This window comes from Hyperolius riggenbachi, chromosome 4 (genome assembly GCF_040937935.1).
Source record: "Hyperolius riggenbachi isolate aHypRig1 chromosome 4, aHypRig1.pri, whole genome shotgun sequence".
Lineage (NCBI taxonomy): Eukaryota > Metazoa > Chordata > Amphibia > Anura > Hyperoliidae > Hyperolius > Hyperolius riggenbachi.
In genome coordinates, this window is record NC_090649.1 from 263,030,823 (window position 1) to 263,055,309 (window position 24,487).

General features: G+C 42.1%; 1 protein-coding gene across 5 annotated transcripts in view; it reads right to left on the reverse strand.

The window, feature by feature from the left end:
• The window catches only part of USP45 (ubiquitin specific peptidase 45), a 254,120-nt gene that overhangs the window by 130,258 nt on the left and 99,375 nt on the right, over positions 1-24,487 (reverse strand). For all 5 annotated transcript variants that reach the window (XM_068231216.1, XM_068231218.1, XM_068231215.1 and 2 more), the window contains one exon: positions 23,564-23,664. In XM_068231216.1, the coding sequence (XP_068087317.1) occupies positions 23,564-23,664 (101 nt within the window). The remainder of the gene's footprint in view (positions 1-23,563; positions 23,665-24,487) is intronic.

Genomic DNA, 24,487 nt, shown 5'->3' on the forward strand with positions numbered 1-24,487 from the left:
AAGTACGTCACTGTTTTACTCCAAATTGGCACAGACTGCAATGCAAACGCCTGCTGCATGGTACCACTCGAACCATGTGGCAACGCACTGCAGAGTCTACGTAACCACTACGTTGTAGTGACCACTTCCCTCGCGTTGCGAGTAGTGTGTTATGTCTCATTGAGATTAATGACCACTGTGGAGGGGGAGCATACCGTGATATGATGCATAAAGTGTGAAAGTAGCCTCATACGTACTTAATCTTACTAAAATGCCAAATATTCCTCTAATATTCACCCTTGAATTGTGAGACAATAGAAATTATATCAGGTAGTGAGTAACTACAGACAGGCAACAACGAGTGCCTCTACTTACATTGTTGACCAACATTTCCTCATTACAAAGTCCCCTCTTTGAAAAACGGGACTGCTGATGTCTCAGTGGAAGCGTACGCACATAGCGCCTTTCTAATAAAGTAGCAAAAGCAGTATCTTTTATCTACATCAAAGCCAGCACGGTTATTTTTGATGTGGTGCCTGAGTAGTCATGTAACATAAATTCTTATGCGCCAGAGACTGCTATAGATATACAGCGCCTGCTATGACATGCTACTTTTCAGGCCGGCATCAGACTATAGACTGGCGGAGGCCACAACACACCGCCAAAAACAGGCCTTGGGGGATTACCACGTAAGCATGCAGTAATCCCCTCTGGCTCAAATCCACACAGGAAGTGATGCTCTCTTGCGGGCACTTCCAGCTTTGGGAATACAGAAGTGTATTGTAAAAAATAAGCTTATGCGCATGCGCACTGCAACGCTGTCGCCATCCTCTGTAAAACCTCTGCATCGCAATAGACCTGCATGACTTTTGCTGCAGGTCGTCGCAGAGGTCGCGCAGTAACGTTGGTATGCACTCACGGTAGATTGGCGACTTCCAGTGCACCGCATGCTATATGAAAGCCCTGACGAAGTCGTGGTTATGCCGAAACGCGTCGTGACGTCATACGGCTCCAGCGCACCAGGCTTCACCCACCGCGCGTCAATCCCTCTGACAACATCGCTCCCGTAGCCCCGGCCAGGCACAGGAGCGTGGAGAGGACCGCCAGCAGGCCTGATAAGTGCTTTTTTCCACCAACACACTGTAAGTGTATCTATGTTGCGTGTCTACAGAGATTAAAAAGTTAATGCACGAAGGAGCGCTCCGTTGTATCTTCTATCTTTTCACTCAGGATTGCTGGCGCCACCCAGCTAAAGGAGCAGCACCTGCAATTAATCCCAGCATCAGGGCAGCGCAGGTTAATTTCTTCTTTGTATATGAAAGCAACCACAGGCTTTCATTAACATAGTGGTGAGGTGCGCTAAAATCACCCACTGCAGCACATCAGTGTGAAAGGGCCCTCAAGGGTTTATGTGCCTCTTCTTTGCATCCAAGGATGTCAGTAAATGGACAAATGTCCAAGCAGAAGAGAGGTAAACAGCACGGTAACAGGGAACATTCAGCAGAAGTTTGGGTGCCACCATAGCCCATATAAATAACGGCTATGGGAGGAAATTTGGGGGCCAACGGCGTCCGATAAATATCGGGAGCCAGGAACGTCCACAATGCAAAATACAGCTACAATTCAGAATGATTTGACAGTTAGAATAAACAGCAAACTAAGCACTGGTCCCAAAAGTAAATAAGTGCAATATGATAGGGGTACCCAACCATTTATGTAAATAGAGCCTTATTAAACTTTACTTTGGGGTTAGGAGCAGGGCCAGTTTAAGCAACAATGGGGCCCCAGGGCAAAATAAACCTGGGGGGCCCCCCCAACATATACCTCGCAACAAAAATTGGCAATTTGGGACCTTTTTTGCAGCTGGTATAGTCAGGGTGTGAAGTTCCAATCGGTCGGAGCTCCACATTCTGGCTATCCCAGCCTGCATGGGGGACAAGGGGTTAAAAAGTTTCAGGAGGAGGGACCCCACATAATTTAAAAAAAAAAAATTCCCACACTCTAAACATAAAAACAAAATTGGGAAAATAGAAAAAAATGCCAGGGATCTTCATACAGCCATATTGCGGCTGTATAGCGATCCCTGGCCAAAGCGCTGCGGCTGCATATAGACCCCCTGGAAACCCCGTCAGGAAATTTATTGCGCTTTCGTTTGATGCATGTAAAATTACACTACCGTTAGGTTTGCTACCAAAAGTGACATTTACCGCATTTAAAAGTATACTTTTTTCCTTCGAAACTTTAAAATCGATTTTCTCAAAAACTATAAGGTCTTATTGAAAAATTGTTTTTTTCTCTTATTCCTAATGATCTCCTTAACATATCCTGCAAATTTAGGGTTTCTAGCATTTAAGGTGGATTTGCTATCAACCATTAAAGTCGGCAGGTTTTTTAATGTGTATTTTTTTTTCCTTTGAAACTTTAAAATCGATTTTCTCAAAAACTATAAGGCCGATTTGAAATTTTTTTTTCCTCTTGTAGCCACTGGGGGCCCCTACAAGCTCTGGGGCCCTGAGGCAGCTGCCTCCTCTGCTTCTATGGTAGAGCCGGCCCTGGTTAGGAGGCCATAATGACCACTGCTAATGTATTATAGTAACTATTGATTGTGGATAATAATGGTTTCGTTACTGTTTTTCTTACTTAATAAACCTTTTTTTATTTAATAAACCACCTAATGAAGCACTTCAGAGATGTGCAGTATTAGTGCTATTATAGTTTATGCTACCCCACCTCAAAAATAAACCAGGTTCCACATTTTTAGACCGGCTTTACACTTGTTTTTTGTCTCGCGGTGCGATACTTCTGCCGCATCCCACCAAAGAGCAAGAAACTACAATCTTATGACCCTGCGGCAATATGCGCCGACATATGCATAGTGCTGATCCCTGCTCAGTGACGTACTCCCTGCTGGGCAGGAAGTACATAATTGGGATTTCTGTTGGTCCGCAAATGCACGATGCACCATGCTCCATCATTTACACTACACTGCTACTAAAAGTTGTAAAACCATATTTTATGTTTGCATTGTGTTGTTATTGAGAACCTATTTGAGAGATTTTCCTTTGGACAACCGGGATGATACTCTATGACAGTGGTTCTCAAACTGTGTTCCATGGTGCACTTCTCATGCATTCATACACAATGTGGCTGCATTACCCAACCATTAACTTTTAGTCCCGACAGCCATGCAACAAAGCAGGAAGCTGTGACGTGCGTGAGAACCAAGTAAGAAGAAAGAGACAACGGATTAGCGCACCTTGAATTAAAGTGGTAAAAACTGTCTCTGTAGCTGATGGGTATCTCATACAATTTGGAGGAGTAGTTGCTGCCCATTTAAAGAGGGGACTAACTGGTTACTACTTGGAGGGGGGATTCTGCCTAATGTGGGGGGGAAGGGAAGGTTTCACTGGGTTCTTGGAGAGAGTTCCTCTGCCTAATGGGGTGGTCACTGACTATTTGGGGGTGGGGTGCTGCCTAATTGGGGAGGTCACTGGCTACTTGTGCAATTTTTATGTGTGTTAGGTCATAATAACAACATTTCAGTAGTAGTTTCTGCCAAGAGGTGCCTTGGAGAAGGTTTAAAGTTATCAAGATTGTGCTCACTCAAAAATGTAAGAGCCACTGCTCTAATCACTTCAATATGGACATTGGTAGTCCTGGCCAAAGGAAATGAGGCACATTAATAAAAATGTATTATAGACCAAACACATTTTATAAAACAGAAAGGATGTGGTCTTTGGTGTCAGTTAATTTAGGCGCACAGCCTGATCGTTGAGTTCAGTGCTGCCACACATTGCAATATAAATTTACAGTTATGGTGCTGAGTGATAAAATTGGGCACGGGAGTTAGGCTAACAGGCTATTATACAGTCAAACTATTGGTGCAGTCTATAGCAGGGGTGTCAAATTAGTGCCAAAGTTTGGTTTTTATACAGAAATAGCTGAGTAATGTTATCTGCCAGTTAGGGATGGTCAATGAGATGCAAATAATCTTGAGTTGATGCAGGATTATGCAAATTTTGCATGCAAAATGATGCAGCTTGAAAACGGATCAATCAAATTTTACCTCAGCAGGATTTGATTGGTTCATGTTCAAGCTGCATAAATGTGCATACAAAATGTGCATAGACCACACCTATCAGTCATATGAATAGCGAAGTAAAGTTATTGGCAGAGCATTATTGGCTGTGGTGCTTGGAGAGTTTATGTTAGGCGATAGGGTTAGAGGTTAGTGTTCAGCACAGCTTCTTATCATCTTATCATCATCTTAATTTCATGACACTTGAGCTAGTCCTTGTGAATAACTCAGGTTTCTCTTAAAAACAGTCTATGCAACATTACACTAGGACAGAAACTACATCAGAAGCTAAGTGAAGCTAGGTAGGAGTAACGATACAGGACGTTTAAGGAGGTTAGAATGAGTGGCTGTTACATACCAGCCTCCCAAGAGTTAACTTTGACATCACCCAGTGGGGAGTGGGCCAGCTACACCTCACATTTCTAAGCCTGCAATTGGCTGTCAGGAGCATGTGACATGTTAAGGCTCACTGCACGTGCACCGGAACTTACAAACAATATTGGAGCTTCAGGGGACTTGTACCACGATTCCCGGAATTCATGTGTTTTCATATGTTTTGGAATCAAGGCGAGTTTGTTAATGTTCTGTTCGCCTGGATAGAGCACCTTGATCTGCTCTGTGACCTTCCCTACAAGAAAAATGTTCTGCTAAAACCCAGAACTGTTTTTCTAGAAATGTGTTTTATGGCAGAACTCTGAATATCCAGTCTTCTTGCTAAAACTGTGGTTCTGTAATGTAAATTAGGGGTTCTACATTGCAAGACTCTAATCCTTAAAAATTCTTACAGTTAATAGAATATCATTATTAATATTCAAAATCATGGCGATATCCACCACCCAAATTAACATGGGTTATTTTATAGGGGTTCTTTAACCTAAAAAAAAAAAAGGTTTCACTTACCTGGGGCTTCTACCATCCCCTTGCAGATGTCCTGTCCTGCATCCTCAATCAACGATCCTCATGTACGCCGCCGCGGGTCACTTTCCCATTATTATTCTAACTAGACGAACGCTACTGCGTCTGACCGGCCATTGCCGTGTGCGACCTCGCTCCCGCTCGTGATGCCGGGAGCGTCCTGCGCAGTACATTGAAAACTTTGTACAGTTGCGTTCGTCATGAGTAGGACGAATAATGGGAAAGTGACTCGTGGCGGGGGTCATGTAGGTCCTTGAGTGATGGCGCGGGACAGGATGGCTGCAGGGGGATCGGTAGAAGTCCCAGATAAGAAACTTTTTTAAAGGTTACAGAACCCCTTTAAATATATGCATCATCTTCACCCTGTTGTTTAGAGAGAATAGGAGAAATGGGGGCACTGACAGCAGAAAATCCCAAAAGAGAGCTAACAGTTTTCACAATTTCCAAAATTGAAATAAGATATTTTCCTGTAGTGGGCCTTCAATTAGGTGGGGTTTGTAAACATTTTATTTCCAATAAATATCTGACATAAGCGAGGGAGCACTGGAAAAGTAAAAACAATACGCATGAACTATGAAGGAACCAGTGTAGCACAACTAGTATTTCTATTACAATAAATCCCGGCATATGTATATTTATTTTACAATGTTGACATCCAAACTTACAGTCTCATTAACTTATAGCCTAAAGACAAAAAAAGAAAATTAAGATTTTCATTGTAGTCTGAGATTCCACTGGCGGCTTCCATGCTGTCGCTATCGCGGTACTTAAAATGAGCATTACTGACATATTCAGACTTTAAAAAAAAATATTGATTAACACAGCATGTCAATGCAAACGAGTTATGGACTTAATAAACGCCAGGAATGGTGATTCTGCAATGCAGATTCTTGACATCTGAGCTCCCATTTGCACTAATGAGTTAAAGAACGAGTCTCATTAAAGAGTTCTGGGGACATTGCAGGGACCAATTTATGTTAATGGAATGTTTATGCCAAAAGGTTCTAGTACAGTGGCGAGCCGAGGAGAGTGGTCTCCTCCATGGGGGAGTTCCTCGGCTTCTCCTACATCAACCAGAAAGAAAGCACATAATTAAAGTTCCAAAAACCTACATTTAATTAAGGAGGAATAAAACGAGACTGACAAGTCACACATAATATTTTCCAGGACACTGATCAGATCCTGCTATCCCGGCTCGCATTTTCCAGGTTAGGGAATCTGCAGGATGGATTAAATGGCACACTAATATCTAGAACAAATAGTTTTCCATATTGTCTATGCTGTTGTATAAACCATGAATCTTTCTTTACAGACAATTAATTTATTATCATAGTTGCATAAAAAAAAAACATTCATTTTTAGTACATACTGCATATACAACATAAAAACATTAATCCACCGTTTCAGCTCATATGGTAGTTAAAATAGAACTGAGTATGTGTTGCCACTAAACAGCCAAATACAACATATTAATACAAAAGCTTTCATGATTCTTAAGCAAAAGACTGCCCTGGTTTGCAAGAGGACCCCCAGAGGGGATATCGTAGTTGGGTTAATTCAAGTGTCTGTCATTAGATGTGGGCCGAACCTCCAATTTTAGGTTCGCGAACCCTGTTCGCGAACTGCCGCGGAAGGTTCAGTTCGCAGGAACTTCCGCGAACTGCAATAGACTGTAATGGGGAGGCGAACTTTGAAAACTAGAAACATTTCTGCTGGCCAGAAAAGTGATGGAAAAGATGTTTCAAGGAGTCTAACACCTGAGATCTTTCAGTGACTACAAGAGGGGACATTTTTTTTACAAAAATACCTTATATTTTTTGAGAAAATCATTTTAAAGAGACACTGAAGCGAAAAAAAATTATGATATTATGATTTGTATGTGTAGTACAGCTAAGAAATAAAACATTAAGATCAGATACATCAATCTAATTGTTTCCAGTACAGGAAGAGTTAAGAAACGCCAGTTGTTATCTCTATGCAAAAAGCCATTAAGCTCTAGGACTTTCAAAGTCATGGAGAGGGCTGTCTTCTGACTTATTATCTCAACTGTTTTCTTTTTCTCTGCCAGAGGAGAGGTCATTAGTTCACAGACTGCTCTGAAAGAATCATTTTGAATGCTGAGTGTTGTGTAATCTGCACATATTAGAGAATGATGCAATGTTAGAAAAAACACTATATAGCTGAAAATAAAAATATGAGAATATTTTCCTTGCTGCTAATCTTCTAGTAATTATTCATAGTACACAACCAATTCATTATATCATATTTTTTTTTGCTTCAGTGTCTCTTTAGGCTGCTTACACACTAAGACGTTACAGGTGCACGTTAGTGCGCCTGTAATGCTCCCCCAACGCACAGCAATGTAACACAAGGCTACTTGATATTCACTGCACTGGCGGCCGCTGATTGGCCGGCGGGACCACGTGATGCGGAGTGTCTCGCTCCGCATCACGTGGTCCCGCCGGCCAATCAGCGCCACTCTGGGAGACCTTATACGGATGCAGCCGCCTAACGTGGCTCACTCTACCGTCCTCTCCCGCACCACCATACGTTGCATTAGGTGCATGTTATACGACCTTAACGTAGCACCTAACGCAACGTCTTGGTGTGCAAGTAGCCTTAAAGTAACTCCTTCTGACCGTGGGAAAATTAAACGCCCGCCGACTTTAGCAGTTAATAGCAAAGCCCCTTTAAAAGATAGAAACACCAAAATTACTGGGAATGTTAAGAAGAACAGTGGGAACAAGAGGCCATTTTTTTTTCAAAAATACCTTATGGTTTTTGAGAAAATCAATTTTAAAGTTTCAATGTAAATTCTCCTTCTGACCGTGGGAAAATATGCCCCCGCCGACTTTAACGGTTAATAGCAAAGCCCCTTTAAAATCTAGCAACATCAAAATTACTGGGAATGTTAAGAAGAACAGTGGGAACAAGAGGAAAAACAATTCAAAAAGACCTTATAATTTTTGAGAAAATCGATTTTAAAGTAGAAAAAAAAAAGAGTCGGTTCATAAAAAAGAACCGATTAATTAAAAAGATCCGGCTCATTCATGAGCCGTTAGTATAGCAGAGAATGCATCCTCGGCAGGACGTGAAGCTGCTGGCTCTCACTGCTGTCTCTCCACACCTGCCTGCCCCTGTCAACCCCCACCTAGGCTGACACCCAGTGCACCCAGGGGTGCACTTAACGACCACGGTCAGCCGATCGGCGGACCTAGGTGTTAAGTGGTTTTACATGGAAACGGCCGCGCGTTCGAGCGGCTTTTCTATGTCAGTTGTTCGAGCGGCTTTTCTATGTCAATTCACGGAGAACAACCTGCGAGCCGCCAACTGCCAAAACCAGAGTTACAGGGGTGCAAAAGTGGTAAAATCCCCCATAGGCTTTCATTGGCTCCCTATTTCACTTTCCAAAATCTCAAATCTTTTCAAAGGGCAATGGCTCTGCAGTACCAAATTTTCTAGCATTGTAGGGACTCTTAGGGGGATCATGACTGGTGAGTTTTGCCACTGCTGAGCCATTGCCCTTTGAAATGGTGTGAGATTTTGGAACGGTAAATAGGAGGCCCAATGAAAGCCTATGGGGGATTTTACCACTTTTGCACCCCTGTCGGCCACTAGCCAATCGGAAGAGGCAGAGAGGAGAGGGGCGGCGCAGCGGGAATGGAGGACGCCGCGACGTCATAGCAGGGGGCGGTGCTGGGCACAATGCGTCAGCGCACCACCCCAGATACCGCCGCTGCAACTGGAGGGAGGTGAGTGGCACCTACACCTAACTACTCTATACCTGGCTAACTATACTGAAGGTCCCTACACCTAACTACACTATACCTGGCTAAGTATACTGAAGCCACCTACACCTAACTACTCTATACCTGGCTAACTATACTGAAGGCACCCACACCTAACTACACTATACCTGGCTAACTATACTGAAGGCCCCTACACCTAACTACACTATACCTGGCTACCTATACTGAAGCCACCTACATCTAACTACACGATACCTGGCTAACTATACTGAAGGCACCCACACCTAACTACACTATACCTGGTTAACTATACTGAAGGCACCCACACCTAACTACTCTATACCTGGAAAACTATACTGAAGGCACCCACACCTAACTACACTATACCTGGCTAACTATACTGAAAGCTCCTACACCTAACTACACTATACCTGGCTACCTATACTGAAGGCCCCTATACCTATCTACCTATACTGAAGGCCCGTATACCTAGCTACCTAAATGTTGGTAGATCTCCTGGGCTTGGCAAATTTTAAAGTAGCTCACAAGCCAAAAAAGTGTGGGCACCCCTGCCCTAGGCTATGACCTCTTTGGCCTAGGGGCCCGAAACTCATCAGTCATGATCCCCCTAAGAGTCCCTACAATGCTAGAAAATGTGCCACTGCTGATGAGCCATCGCCCTTTGAAAAGATTTGAGATTTTTGACAGTGAAATAGGGAGCCTAATGGAAGCCTATGGCAGAATTCAGCACTTTTGCACCCCTATAATTCTGGTTGGTTATCATCATCACCCGCCGACTTTAGCAGTTAATAGCAAAGGCCCCTTACATCCAAGCAACACCAAATTTGCAGGATATGTTAAAAAGATAGCGGGAAACAATATTTAACGGACTTCCTAGGCCACAAATGTGAAAAAAGTTAAATACCTTTTCATAATCCAGATCCATGGAGGATGCCATCCGCGCCCTCCCGTTCATTCCCCCATGGCTCCCGCAGTAATCCCGGCCCTGATCCCTCCAAACGGGTCAGGTTCTCATCCCCCCCCCCCCCCAATATGGCCGCCACAGATTGCCACTGCTGTGCAGTCTGCATAGGCGCGATTGCGACTGCACAGCTCTAGGCCCTCCTCCCGCCGCGTCATCAATATGCGTGCATACATCAGATGCATCGGGAGAAGGTCTTAGAGCTGCGCAGCCGCAATCGTGTCTATGCGGACTGCGCAGCCGCGGCAATCTGTGGCGGCCATATTGAGGGGGGAATGAGTTAAGAACCCGACCCGTTCAGAGGGGTCGGGACTCGACCGGAGCCGTTAATAGTGCCGGAGCCATGGGGGAATGAACGGGCGGGTGCATACGGCGTCCTCAATGGATCTGGATTATAAAAAGGTATTTAACCTTTTTCACATTTGTGGCCTCGGAAGTCCTTTAAAAAATGTTATTTTTTTTATTATTATTTTTATGTGCTGTGTGTGGGAAATCTGGAAAAAAAAATGGCGTGGGGGTCCCCTCTCCCGAGCCTCTGTAACCTCTTGTCCCCCATGCAGGCTGGGATAGCCAGAATGCGGAGCCCCGGCCGACTGGGGCTTCGCACCCTGAGCTATACCAGCCCGCATGGTCCATGGTATGGGGGCGGGGGGGGGGGGGGGAGGGGCAGCAAAGCCTTCCCCTCCCCCCCCCCCAGGAGCCCTTGTCCAATCCATGGACAAGGGGCTCTTCCCCACCTCCGGTGCCCCAGGAGGAGGTAGGGGCGACGACTCTCTGGGGGGGGGGTTCATGGTGGCATCTGTGAGTCCCCCTTAAGAAGTACCCCTATATGGTTAATTTGCATATATTCAGCAGTGTTGCTCTGGGAGACATCTCAAGCTTACTCCAACCTGAATTATTGCAAATTCTTTCTGTTTTAGGAAAGCAAACTTTTGTCTCTTACCCATTTCCACAAAGGGTTAAATTAAATAAAAACACAACCACGAGAAAAGTATTTTATTATTCTAAATTAACCATAAATACTTACCTGTACCTTTAAAAAAAGTTGTCCCACGCCAATATCCACGGTAAACGATCCAACGAACTGTATCCTCTTATGTTGCGATCTTCAATTAAGTTGATTGAAGAACTCCGACCCCTCCCACATAGCAGAGAATGAGTCCTTTCGGGCGCATAGCTGCCGGCTCCTGCTGTCTCTCCCCACCTCCTAACCTATCACTCTCACCTAGCCTTGCACCCATGGGTGCACCGGGTGCCAGGCTAGGTGAGGGTGACAGGTGCAGGCAGGTGGGGAGAGACAGCAGCGGAGCCGGCAGCTTCACGTCCTGCTCAGGACGCATTCTCTGCTATACTAACGGCTCATGAATCATCCGGTTCTTTTTAATGAATCGGCTCATTTTACTTTGAAACTTTAAAATTGATTTTCTCAAAAAGTATAAGGTCTTTTTGAAAAAAAAAAAAAATCCCTCTTGTTCCCACTATTCCACTTAACATTCCCAACAATTTTGGTGTTTTTACTATGTAAGGGGGCTTTGCTATTAACCTTTTAAGTCAGCGCTATTAAAGTCTATGAGCGAACCAAACTTTTTGGAAAAAAGGTTCCCGGTTCTCTGCAAAGGCGAACCACCTGAAGTTTGCCTGGAACCGTTCGCCGGCGAACCGTTCGGCCCATTTATCTGTCATTAGGTAGTAAGAACTAGAAGACAAAAAGAAAAACCGAGAGCCTTATATGGTGTAATACCTTCAAGATTCACAGTAGGTATTTAAAAGTACGCGTAGATATACTCACAAACAATGGTTACCTCAAAGGAAACCACTGTAATCACAGGTGAGGAGAATTATGACCTGAACCCACTCAGGTTTAGGAAATTGCTCTCTGTAGATAGGAAGAAAAGGGGTAACACCCCTTCACCAAGGGTGGACTAGACAATGTTTAAAAAACGGTTTGGCACTTGCCCACGTTATTATAATTATTTGCCTGATAAAGCGGGATTGTGCCCGCAAAACGCGTTGCAAAGTGGAGCTTCTAATAAATGTTATTTTTTGATATAAAATAACAAAATGTCTGTCTATATTTCCTTGAGGGAGGTAAGTCCACTGCTTCCCCCTTTTTAAACAGTTTTTAGACGCTTTTATTCTATTTTGGTTCAAATTTCAAACATTAGGTAGTACGAGTTTGGCACTTTTACCTGGGACCTATGTCACAGTGAGGGCTGCCAAAATGTTTGTAGATTAGTGCTTATGTTAATCAAGCTGCTGCATCCACACAAAATCTGGGACAACATAGGTTTCTTTAAAAAAAACTCATTGTGGGAACCTACAATACAGCGAGTTCTATTTAATCTATTTAGTCCTCAGGAATACACATTACTCTATTAAGTAAACACATTTATGGTGCCAGCCTATATCTGGCAGATTTACTTTATTTGGTTATTTACAGTTCTATTTAGTCTTCAGGAATACACATTACTCTATTGGGTAAACACATATTACGGTGCCAGCCATTTCTGGCAGATTTACTGTCAGACACATTATTTCCAACATGTCTGATCTGATTTCCGATTTCTGGTTTCCGTTTTTTCGTTCACGTCACTATGGAAAATCGATCAGAAATCAAATCGGACATGTTGTAAATAATTGATCTAACGGTAAATCTGCCTGAAAATCTCATTGTGTGTAGCTAGCATAAAGGAGCACTATCATGAGAAATTGTAAACTTTAAAATACATGTGCAAATACTTATAAGAATTAGATTTCTCACAGAGTAAGATGCACTATGAATTGCTTTTCTCCCATGTTCCGGTCGCTTACACTGAGCAGTGGTCCATCTCCTCATGGGGGATTCTCAGGGTTTTCTTTATTTTCAAATGCACATACCGAGCAGCAATTGCACAGTCTAAACGCCAGAATAGCGTGCGACCGTGTAGGCAGACTGGCCAACAACGTTATATAGATCCTTTCCAGGATTTTCTTTTGTAAACAATAAGGGAAATACTGAGACTTCCCCACTAGGAGATGGACTAGTCCAAACTCTGTCAGATTTTCAACCCATAGTGCATTTTAACCTGGGGGAAATGTACTTCTAATTAGTATGTGTACCGTTGTTGTTACAATCGTGGTCCTTTAACATATTATGAACACAAGGAAGATATCTGAATCCATTATTATAGTTTTAGCATGCAAAGATATGTTTTACTGTATTATATTTCTGATTCCCCTTAACCCCACTTATTAGTTTCCAACAGCAGCATTGTCATGAAAATATGTGTTCGTGCTATTGAAGCTTTACACAGCAAGAGGGTTTTTATTTTTAAATAAATCCAGAAAGTCCTACTTACTTTGGACACCTGCATGAGGCTGTCATCTATTACTGCTTCCATTATATTCCTATACTCATAACTCAACTGTGGTTGGAAATCTTTTAACACCTACAGTCTTTTACTTATAAAAGTCCAGCCAGACTTCAGAGGCGGAGCCAGAGATTGACAGGCCAAAGTAGCAGCGAGTGCAAGAGCTATAGGAGTGAGCAAACCTGAAGAGAGAGCAAGCCCAGGTAAAGTGGGGCTGCCTTGTAGTTGGTCACCCCCTAAAGTGCCGTATACAAAAATGGTACAAAATAATTGACTTTATGATATATACAGTAAGATGAAATAAATATTCCTAAAAGCTTCAGTCTGTAAAAGTATTTAGCTATTAAATATATCACCTGCTACAAGTATTTTACTCTTTTCTATTTCATAATACAGTCATTTTTACTTCACACAGGTCCACTTTAAGCAATAAATGCAAAGAGCACATGCTTACAGGGATGTTTTATATGTGCCAGCTTCTGAGAATTAACATGTGGTACACTAGATGACTGCCAACTTTTGCTTAACAGAGCGCTGGGTCAAATATGACATATAAAAGCTGTATACCTACTATATGCAGATAAACAGAGAAAGAGGAAACCGTGTGTGAATAATGCAGAGTATCGGTGTAACACAGTTGTTGCCTTATCTCCAATGGCATTTACAAACATCTGGGAGTGTATCTTAAAGGAAACAATGTTCAGGAGCCATCTGGACAAAACTGCGGGCAAAATGAAATGGGAAGCATATGGAAAAGCAGATTTTTCTCTTCCCTGCAGCAGTACAGGATGACAAATGTCAAACTTAGATGTGAACACGCTTGACTGTGCTATGCTTTGCAGCACCACCTGGCTCTCCTTGCCTGGCCACCAAATATGGACAGCACTACCACAGCGGACCATGTCTGCAGGGGAAACTCAATAAATGCACTTCACATCATGGTTAAATGGCAGCTTCACACAAGTACCAACATCCCATTTGTTTGCCTGATGTGTGAATCTATGAAAAAGAGAAAAGCTTTTCCTTGTTTGTGGTTTGCGCTATACAATATAAAAAGCCAATCTTTAGTATCTTCATGAACCATTAAATAGCAAAATAAAATGCCAATAAATATGTACTTGTAGTAAAGGCAGCCTGCCAAAAACAAAAAGCAACAGAAACTGAGCCAATTTTCTTTATTATTATTATTATTATTACTACGTCTGTCAGGTCTGTGATTATATACTACACTAGAGATATACTGTATTTCACAGCACACATGAATGAACAATTCACATCACTTCCTGTCCCTGAGAGGATCTTATAATCTAATGCCCCAGTTAGAGCTGCTGTTTTTTTTAAATGTATGCAAAAGAATATCAAATAAATGGTCATTTGTTCTAAAATGATCAATTAGCTTCAATTGGATCAGTTCATGGAGTGCTGGTAAAACGGAAACGTGCACATACCGCATGGCAATTTTGCATTATGCACAAAAGACAATGGGAAATGAGGGGCTGCTCATGAAAAACACTTGTTCTAATAAACCAGAAAACCCTTGTTTCCTGCTGGGCTTTCTGATACCCACGGCCGTGATGCCGCAGGAGGATTTTTTTTCGCCCGATTTTTTTTTTTTTTATCATGTAGCTAGCCTAGCACTAGCTACATGATTCTCCCCTTCCTGCTCCCTCCCTCCCACCCTTCCGATCGCCGCCGGCGATCACGCCTATAAGGAAATCCCATTCTGAACGGGATTTCCTTATGGGCTTCCCCCATCGCCATGGCGACGAACGGAGTGACGTCATCAACTTTGTGACGTCACAAGGACTCCCGATCCACCCCAAATCGCAGCCTGGCGGTGATTGGCCAGGCTGCGCACGGGGTCTGCGGGGGGGGGCTTTTTGCGTCGGGTAGCGGCGGATCGGCGACGAGCGGCGGCGATTGGAGAAAACATGCAGCTAGCAAAGTGCTAGCTGCGTGTTTGAAAAAATAAATTATCAAAATCGGCCCACCAGGGCCTGAGCGGTGCCCTCTAGCACCTCTGGACGAGCTCAGCTCGTCCAGAACGCTACGGAGGTTAAAAGAATCCGTGTGTTGTTGCATGATTCGTGGCTACTAGATTTTTTTTTTCATTTACCTGAGCTGTAAAATCAGCATTTAGCCCAAACCTGAAAAAGAGCTGAACAGAGCAGATCTATTGATCTAACATAGACAGACAGACAGACAAATAACATCTATATCGCGCTTTTCTCCTGAAGCACTCCAAGCGCCAGAGCTGCAGCCACTAGGGCACACTCTATAGGCAGTAGCAGTGTTAGGGAGACTTGCAAAAGTCTCCTACTGAATAGGTGCTGGCTTACTGAACAGGCAGAGCCGAGATTTGAACCCTGGTCTCCTGTGTAAGAGGCAGAGCCCTTAACCATTACACCATCCAGCCACATAGGATTGATAGTTTCCCTCATTCAAATTTTGTACCAAGTAACTGTACTCATCTGATGTTTCAGGTTTTGAAATAATGGTAGTTTGAAGGTGGATGAAAAAAAAAAATGTAATTCATGGAAGAAAAAGATATTTGTATTCAAGCTAACGAAGACAAAATTACTTTTATGAGGTCTTTTAGTAATGCATACATTTAGTTTCTATGCTAATAAAATTTCATGTGAATGGTAGCCGATAGCATAATATTGGTTATATAAAATTACCGACATTAATACGATTACAACTGGTTGGTTAGGGGCAAGGGAAGACTTGCAGTCAGTCATGGGCTTTCGAATGGTAATCTACTCAAATTCAAAATTCAAATGAAGTCTAATGACTTCAGGTGTGACCGCGGGATAAGGGGGTTAACTTACCCAGAAGTCTTCGGGCTGTCTGCCTTCCATTACGCGTGATAGGCATAATGAAAGCCGCGTTCCACCACTCACTTCCCGCTTCCTCCTTCCGGCTTGAAAGAGGAAGCCCGGTAGTGAGTGATGCAATGCGGCTTTCATTACGCCTATCACACATAATGGAACGCAGACGTCCCCGCAGACGTTCTAGGTAAGTTAACCCCCCTATCCCATAGTCACAGATGAAGTCATTAGATTTAATTTGAATTTCAAATTCAAGTAGGTTACTACTCAAAAGCCCATCTCTGCTTGCACTGACACATATGATAACACTATCTTGGTGGCAGATTGGTTGCTGGAAGACCAAACAAGCTAAGCACCAAACATCTACAGTCAATATTTAGCAGACAGAACCACTTAAATATCAACTATTTTATGTCACTGATTTGTAATGCCAAAGACAAGTTGTTAAAAAAAAAATATCACAGAAAATGTCATATTCATCATCTCCTTTTATGCATAGGTCTTTTCATCCCAACATACATATGTCGTTGTGGCCTTTGTTCCCTGTACTGAAATGCAACCTCCAAGGCCAAACATCTTACTATTGAACACACCTATTTAGACCTTCAGCTGAAGGTCTGTACTATAGCAGCACAGTTAATAGGTTTCTTTTCTTAATCAGGCTTGTCTTGTGTGGCATTATTCAGCTCTACCAATTCTTTACATTACAAAAATTGTACTTTATTACTTTGCATAATGGCATACAATAAAACTACCTGGGCGGGGAATTAAAAAAAACTGCACTCCAGTGGAAACAATATTCACCCGAAAGAACTTCACATTTTACTGTGTCCAATACTATATACAAAAATCACATGAAATTAAAGAGAAAAAAAACTGACAGCATCTCATCTAACTTCAATTACCCTAGAGACGATTATTATTTACTGGTTATGGTTTCAGCAACCCCCCCACCCCAAAGAAGAAAATTGTGCTGAAAGAACTGAAAGTTGAAATAAAGGATTTTCTGCATTACAGCACTATTCAGAGGAAGGAAAGTAGTCTTATAATCACGTAGTGGATACCCACTATGAAGATACAGTATAATCTCATCCAAGGGACCAGGAAAAGTGGTTTACTATATCAGATATTGTCCTAGAAATGGCCCAGCATGCCCTGGTATATTCTCTGCTGCAAAGAAGCAACTCTGTACTGCCACTGAAGGTACAGTACAAGCATTGCGCATTTAGTGGACTACAAGGTTAAGTATATCTTAGGGCTTCATAGTCCGGCTGGACAAAACGCTAGTACAGTATCCAGGGCTCCTTAAAAATGTCAGCCATCACTAAAAGAGGCAGCCACTCTCTTCCTGTGAGTGGGTCCAATACCTTGGTGGGGGGACTTGCAGCATGTGTCCTGGAGAACTTTCTGCTCACACTTGAACCAATTATGAAGCCTCTAAGTTCAAAATGCAGCAAATCATAGCAAGCCACTCGCATCTGTAATGCAAATGGCTCTGATACCTCTGCAGGTGGGACTTAGCACTCTCCTCTCCACTCTCCTTAGTTTTGCAGTGAGTAGGCACACTTTGATCTGCACTACAAGTGAAAGTATACTGTACTGCGCATGGCTTTCTACCAAGAGTATCATGCTAATAAGGTAAGAGATACCCAGGAGTGCGCACAATCTCAGGGAAGGACTGTGATGATACTTTTATTGCAATGTGAAATTGGTAACACTGCATCCTCTTTTGTTTATGTTCACATTATTCCTAATTTTCCCCAGGCTGCTTATTTGCACCGTACTGTATATCCAGCACCGGTGCCATTCTTCTTGTCTTTAAAATGTTATCAGGCATAAACTCACCTGCAACCAGCCTGAAGAGAGCAGCAGACCAAGAGTTTCTGACATATGACGCATGCGCCACCCACTGTTTACTATATCCAGAGTCAGCGCCACGTAGGGGGCCAAGAAAACATGTTTACTGTGACAGAAGTTTTATTATATAACAGTTTACTATACCAGGCATTGCTCCCATAGACTTATAATGGAGATTTGCTGGGACCTGGAGAGGTAGTTTACTATACCAAAATGTTTACTATATCAGAGTTTATTATAATCACATTATACTATACTACACACAGCCACTTTTAGTAGGATAAGAAGAACCTGAAGTGGAAAGCCTGGTACACAAGCTAGGTGAAAAACTTTGAATCTAGTGTAAGTACAGTGGCCTCAACTCCTCAGCCAGCGATCAGACTGATCTTCATTTTCCTTAGGGCCAGTTTACACTTTAAGTGGCCCCAAATTAAAAATACAAGATTTCAGAAATTAAATCTATTTTCTAAATTATAATAATAATAATAAATAGCAGCCTTTTTTCAGCTGCATGATGACAAATATAAAATATTTTACATTTATTGGAGGAGCCCCTCCCTTCCTTTCATATTGCCGGGGCAGAATCCGGCAAACTGGTGGAGTAGGTGGTGTCCGGCAAAGAAGGAATTGCTAATGGCTGCCACCTGTATAACCCCTTGTTATGAAAAGAGAAGGGTGAAAAGCATGCACTGAAATGCTCACAGGCTTGAAGGAGTGTTTATTTATCTTTGTATGTGTCAGAGTGGTGCAACTAAATATTTTGAATTAAAAAAATGTTTGTTTTGGGTCCGCTTTAATGCGTTGGTACGCGTTAATATGCATTTTGTTTTGTTTTTTCCTCCATAGCAGTGCATTGTGAAAAAGCTTTCAGGTAAAATGTGTATAGTGGAAACTGAGCCATAGGAAAACATGGACATTTTCAAATCAGTTGTCTTTCAGTTATAACAGAGCAACTGATTAAAGAGGAACTCCAGTGAAAATAATGTAATAAAAAGTGCTTTATTTTTACAATAATTAAAGGAATACTATCGATACCCAAGTGTTCTAAAATGACAGTGTGCAAATAATGTCTAAGTAGCTGTGTAAACATTTTCCTACTTTTCATGTTAAATATCAGAGGCAAAAACTGTAATTTGAGGGTAGGATTTAGCTATATTGGGACAAATCAATTGCAGAAGGGGTGTCTGATATGCAACTCTGGCTGTGCATTGAAGCAGACTACAGAAAGCAAATATCAAACATATCAAACTCTGAAAGCAAAAACAGTATGAAATGCTGTGAGAATTAGTTACATTTCCTCTGCTCTCTTCAGACACTTCAATCAGAAACTCAGGACACAGGATTTGCAGCTGTTGGGAGCTCTCTCTCTGTCACACACAGAGCTACACATAGGGCCTGATTCACAAAGCGGTGCAAACACTTTGCATGCCTGTGAAAAGCCCTTTATCACGCCTAAAGTCAGTTAAGGCGTGATAAAATGAAACTCGCGCGGTGCATTACGCGCGATGCGCCCATTAAAGCCTATGGGCGCTGCACGCGGAATTGCGCGCACAAAACTTTGCGCGCGGTAAAGAGCACAAAGCGGTGCTATCTCAGCGGTGCAAAGCTTATCACGCCTAAAGTCTTTTAGGCGTGATAACTGAGTTATCACCGCTTTGTGAATCAGGCCCATAGAGTTAACTCATCAAGTGTGAGGGGAATTTCCCCTCTCCTCATGGCTCAGTCAGCCGTCAGTTTTGGCGTCAGTAAACTTTAAAAGTATTTTGCTAACAGTAAACAATGAAGTTGCTACTAAAATGTATACACCAGTACTTAGCAGCACTTCCCAAACAATTCCTGTGTCAATTGAAAAAAATATGTGAATCGATAGTATTCCTTTAAGTATAAATGATTTACACTGGGGAGGGGGAACACTGGGGAGGGGCATCAAAGTTTTGCTGGGGGGCCCAGTGATTTATAGCTACGTCCCTACACCTAAAATGGTATTACATAGCAGGAAATAGGGTTCAATAAAGGACCTTATAAATAAATCGTTGCCTTCCCTGATGCGAGTTTCCACTATCGCAAATTCGCATGCATTTTCTGCATGTAGATTCGCATAACCAATACAAGTGGATGGGCCTGTTTCCACTTGTCAGAATTTCTTTGCGGTTTTGTGTGCAGGAAAAACCTGCACGGCAGAGCCATCAGAATTCACACACCGCAGGGTGGTGTGCGATTCGCATACAATGTATTTAATAGGAAATTTGCATGCGTTTTCGCTACGCAAATTTTACCCCAAATTTGCGTACGTTTTCTCCTAAAATCAATGTAAAAAGCACACAGGCACCGACATGGTTAAATTCGCATACATACTACAGTACGGAAAAACGTACGCAAATTCGCAGTAAAATTCACAAACGCGTACAAATTAGTTTTCCGTAACGAATCCGCACCGCACAAGTGGAAATGGGCCATCAAGCTTAGAGTAGCTCTAATTACTCACTGAGACTGTTACAAAAACACAGGCAAAGAAAACAGGAGCGAGAGTTGAGCAGTCATCCAGATCAGCAAATTGGGATGTTTTCAAGTTTAGACCGAGCAGAGACAAGGGGGTATATTCACTAAAGTGTGGTAAGCAAAATAAGGTGCATGAAGTCTTCCTGTACAATGAGTAGTGTGTATTGCAACGTTATTTACAAAGCATTGTGCGCTACTCATCATGCAGTGAGATTTTACGCACGTTATTCTGCTTACAGCACTTTAAAGAGACACTGAAGCGGAAAAAAAAATGATGATATGATGATTTGTATGTGTAGCACAGCTAAGAAATAAAACATTAAGATCAGATACATCAGTCTAAATGTTTCCAGTACAGGAAGAGTTGAGAAACTCCAGTTGTTATCTCTATGCAAACAAGCCATTAAGCTCTCCGACTAAGTTAATCTTGGAGAGGGCTGTTCCTGGACTATTTACTTTTCCTCTGCTAGAGGAGAGGTCATTACTTCACAGACTGCTCTGAAAGACTCATTTTGAATGCTGAGTGTTGTGTAATGTGCACATATTCTAGAATGATGCAATGTTAGAAAAAACACTATATACCTGAAAATAAAAGTATGAGAATATTTTCTTTGCTGCTAATCTTCTAGTAATTATTCATAGTACACAACCAATTCACTATATATTTTTTTTCGCTTCAGTGTCTCTTTAATGAACATACCCAAACCGTGTGGATCACGTGCTGCAGCGCACGCCAAAAAGGAGCACAAAGCATGACAGAGACCAGTGCATGAAATAACAGGCAATTTCAGTAACAACTGTTTCTGTGCACATTTTTCAACCATGGCCATGTCTTACAAATTAGCATTTTCAATAAAGACTGGAGAAAATTCTAATTACACCTGCAATTCATTTTGCATGCTGTTAACCTCAGCTACTACTTCCATGGTGGCTCTCCCTAGAAAGCAGTCTTGTTTTGTTCTTCTAGCATGTCAAACATGTTCCTTCTCTCGGTCCCAGTTTGTATGAATTGGTGTGTCCGGCAGCCCATGGGATCAGCTGTGAGATTCTCACAGCTGCAAGCATTCTTTTGGGAACCCAGCACTCCTCTTTATCCCTGTCGCTTAATGTAATTACAGAAGTCTTTCATGCATCACTAATGTCATTTGCACATTTTTACAGCTGAAGTGAAAGGAAAGGCTCAAATGTGTAGAACAGGCTAAACACTTTTACCAATGTCAGCACTGCACAAAGAAGAAAATGTTATAATAGAAGACGAGAGAGAAACGGATAGAGAACGATGCACAGGATACAGATAGCTAAACAGGTTGATAAGCAACTTCATTTGTAACATTGTAGCAGCAAAAAGAGGGGATAGTTAGCCAAAAATACAGGCCCACCTGTCTGCATACCTATAAAAATGGCGCATGATAAAAATAGCACTGGAAACTGCTGGTAGAAGATTAGTAAAATTACAGATATTCTACCTATTACTTCCTATAGTAAAATAACAGTTTTCTTTACCAATATTTTACTATGAGCTAACTCTACTTTCACACAAAACCCTCTACATCCATTCATACTAAAATATCAGACATGGGAGGACTGCCCCCTTTCACACATACACACATAAAATACAAAATACACAAAAACAAGTAAATGGCTGTATTTCACAAACTACAGGGTGGGCCATTTAGATGGATACACCTTAATAACATGGGAATGGTTGGTGATATTAACTTCCTGTTTGTGGCACATTAGTATATGTGAGGGGGAAAACTTTTCAAGATGGGTGGTGACCATGGCAGCCATTTTGAAGTCCGCTATTTTGAATCCAACTTTTGTTTTTTTAATAGGAAGAAGGTCATGTGACACATCAAACCTATTGGGAATTTCACAAGAAAAACAGTGGTGTGCTTGGTCGTAACATGACTTTGTTCTTTCAATAGTTATTTACAATTTTTTTTCAGACAGTCAGCTATTTATCAGTTATTTACAATTTTCTGACCACTTATAAAATGTGTTCAATGTGCTGCCCATTGTGTTGGATTGTCATTGCATCCCTCTTCGAATACTATATGCCATAAAGATGTGGAAAAAGAGTTTAAAATGTGTTTATTTCATTATTATGATAAAATGAGGATACTACAAAGAAGCCCTCAACTATCATATCATATTACCATCAGCCAGGCGTGCCATATTTCAACTCTGGATCTCACCAAAGCATCCTACTTTAGCGATACTCAAACAAGAGTTGGCATCATTATTTCTACTGGAAAAAAACTTCATACACTGCAGTCGTTGGAAAAAAGGACAAAACATTTCTTCAAAATCTAGAAAAATGATATCTTAGATACTTTTACCCAAGAAGAAATCAATACTTTAATGGGAAACCTCACCCTTACCACCTGGTATTGTCTAGAAGATATAGGAGATACTCCGGGAGCGCTTAAGTATAAGCAACGGACTGGGAGGGGGGGGAGAAGGGAGAATATTAACAACGTATGTACAATTTATATATTCAGTAGATGTATTTCCCTTCTCAATCCTCGGGTTATATAAATAAATACCAATAAAATGTTTATAAAAAAATTTGCAACCCTCCGTAGTTTCAGGTGCTGCACATCTCGTATCTTCACAGTATAGACAATTGCCTTCAGATGACCCCAAAGATAAAAGTCTAAGGGGGTCAGATCGGGAGACCTTTGGGGCCATTTAACTGGAAAGTGGATTGGTCGTTGTGGGCCAGTTGAATGGCCACCAAAGTCTCCTGATCTGACCCCCTTAGAGACTTTTATCTTTGGGGTCATCTGAAGGCAATTGTCTATGCTGTGAAGATACGAGATGTGCAGCACCTGAAACTATGGATACTAGAAGCCTGTGCTGGCATTTCTCCTGGGGTGTTGCTATCAGTGTGTGAAGAGTGGGAGAAGAGGGTTGCATTGACAATCCAACACAATGCGCAGCACATTGAACACATTTTATAAGTGGTCAGAAAATTGTTAATAACTCGTGAAAGAATAAAGTTACGTTAAAATCAAGCACACCATTGTTTTTCTTGTGAAATTCCCAATCAGTTTGATGTGTCACATGACCCTCTTCCTATTGAGAAAACAAAAGTTGGATTCAAAATGGCTGACTTCAAAATGGCCACTATGGTCACCATCCATCTTGAAAAGTTTTCCCCCTTACATATACTAATGTGCCACAAACAGGAAGTTAATATCACCCACCATTCCCACCCTGTACAAGCTTGAAAAGGTAATTTCTGATTTAAAGCCAATATCTGAAAAAAAATTATCAAAAGTCCAAAAATATGTTTATCGACTGACAATAATCTGTACCTTTCTTGGAACGAGATGAATGTCTCTGCAAAAAGTCCAGCATCTGGGCAAGTGCTTTTTTGTTGCAATGAGTAGACAGCTCTTCGTCACAGTCGTAACAACTGAAAATGGAGAGTACATTTTTTGCGGTTATCAATTCAAATAAAAAAATTACCGCTTTGTGAAATACACCTTCAGGGTCTTCTTGGCTATTTATTCTACTATGAGGAGTCAATGAAAAGAGAAATTATAAAATTATTGTCATTTAACCTTGGCCACCTTCCACTGCAACAGAAGGTACTGTATATGCAGCCTAGAAAATAGTACGATCTTCTGCAATATATTAGAATCAGAATCATTTATTTTGCCAGGTTCTGGAAGGAAGGGGGGGGGGGGATTAATGGTGAGAGTAAAGATAGCCATACATCTAGCTATTCTGATTCAATAAACACATCGATCCCCTTTATTGGGGAATCGACTTCACTGTAGTTGAACGAAAGTCGAACCACACACTACAAGCGGTTCCTATACGATTCACTAATCAATCTGATCAATGTTCATCTGATCACCAACAAAATTGTCTCCATCCGCCAGGAAATATCCAATCTCCAATCTTCACCTCCCACCCCCTCCCAACCAGCTCCTCCTCCACCCTATCCTCCCCTCACATCCTTCACTCCTACTACCACCGAGGAAGTCAACCACCTACTGCAGACCTCCCATACCACTACTTCCCCCCTTGACCCCATCCCTTCGGATTTACTCCAGCCTCACTTCACGGAATTGGCCCCAGTCCTCACTACCCTGTTCAACCTCTCCCTATCCACAGGCACCTTCCCCACAGACTTCAAGCAGGCCATTGTACTACCCCTGCTCAAGAAACCCTCACTCGACCCCTCGCTACCCTCCAACTACCGTCCTATCTCCCTCCTCCCCTTTGCCTCA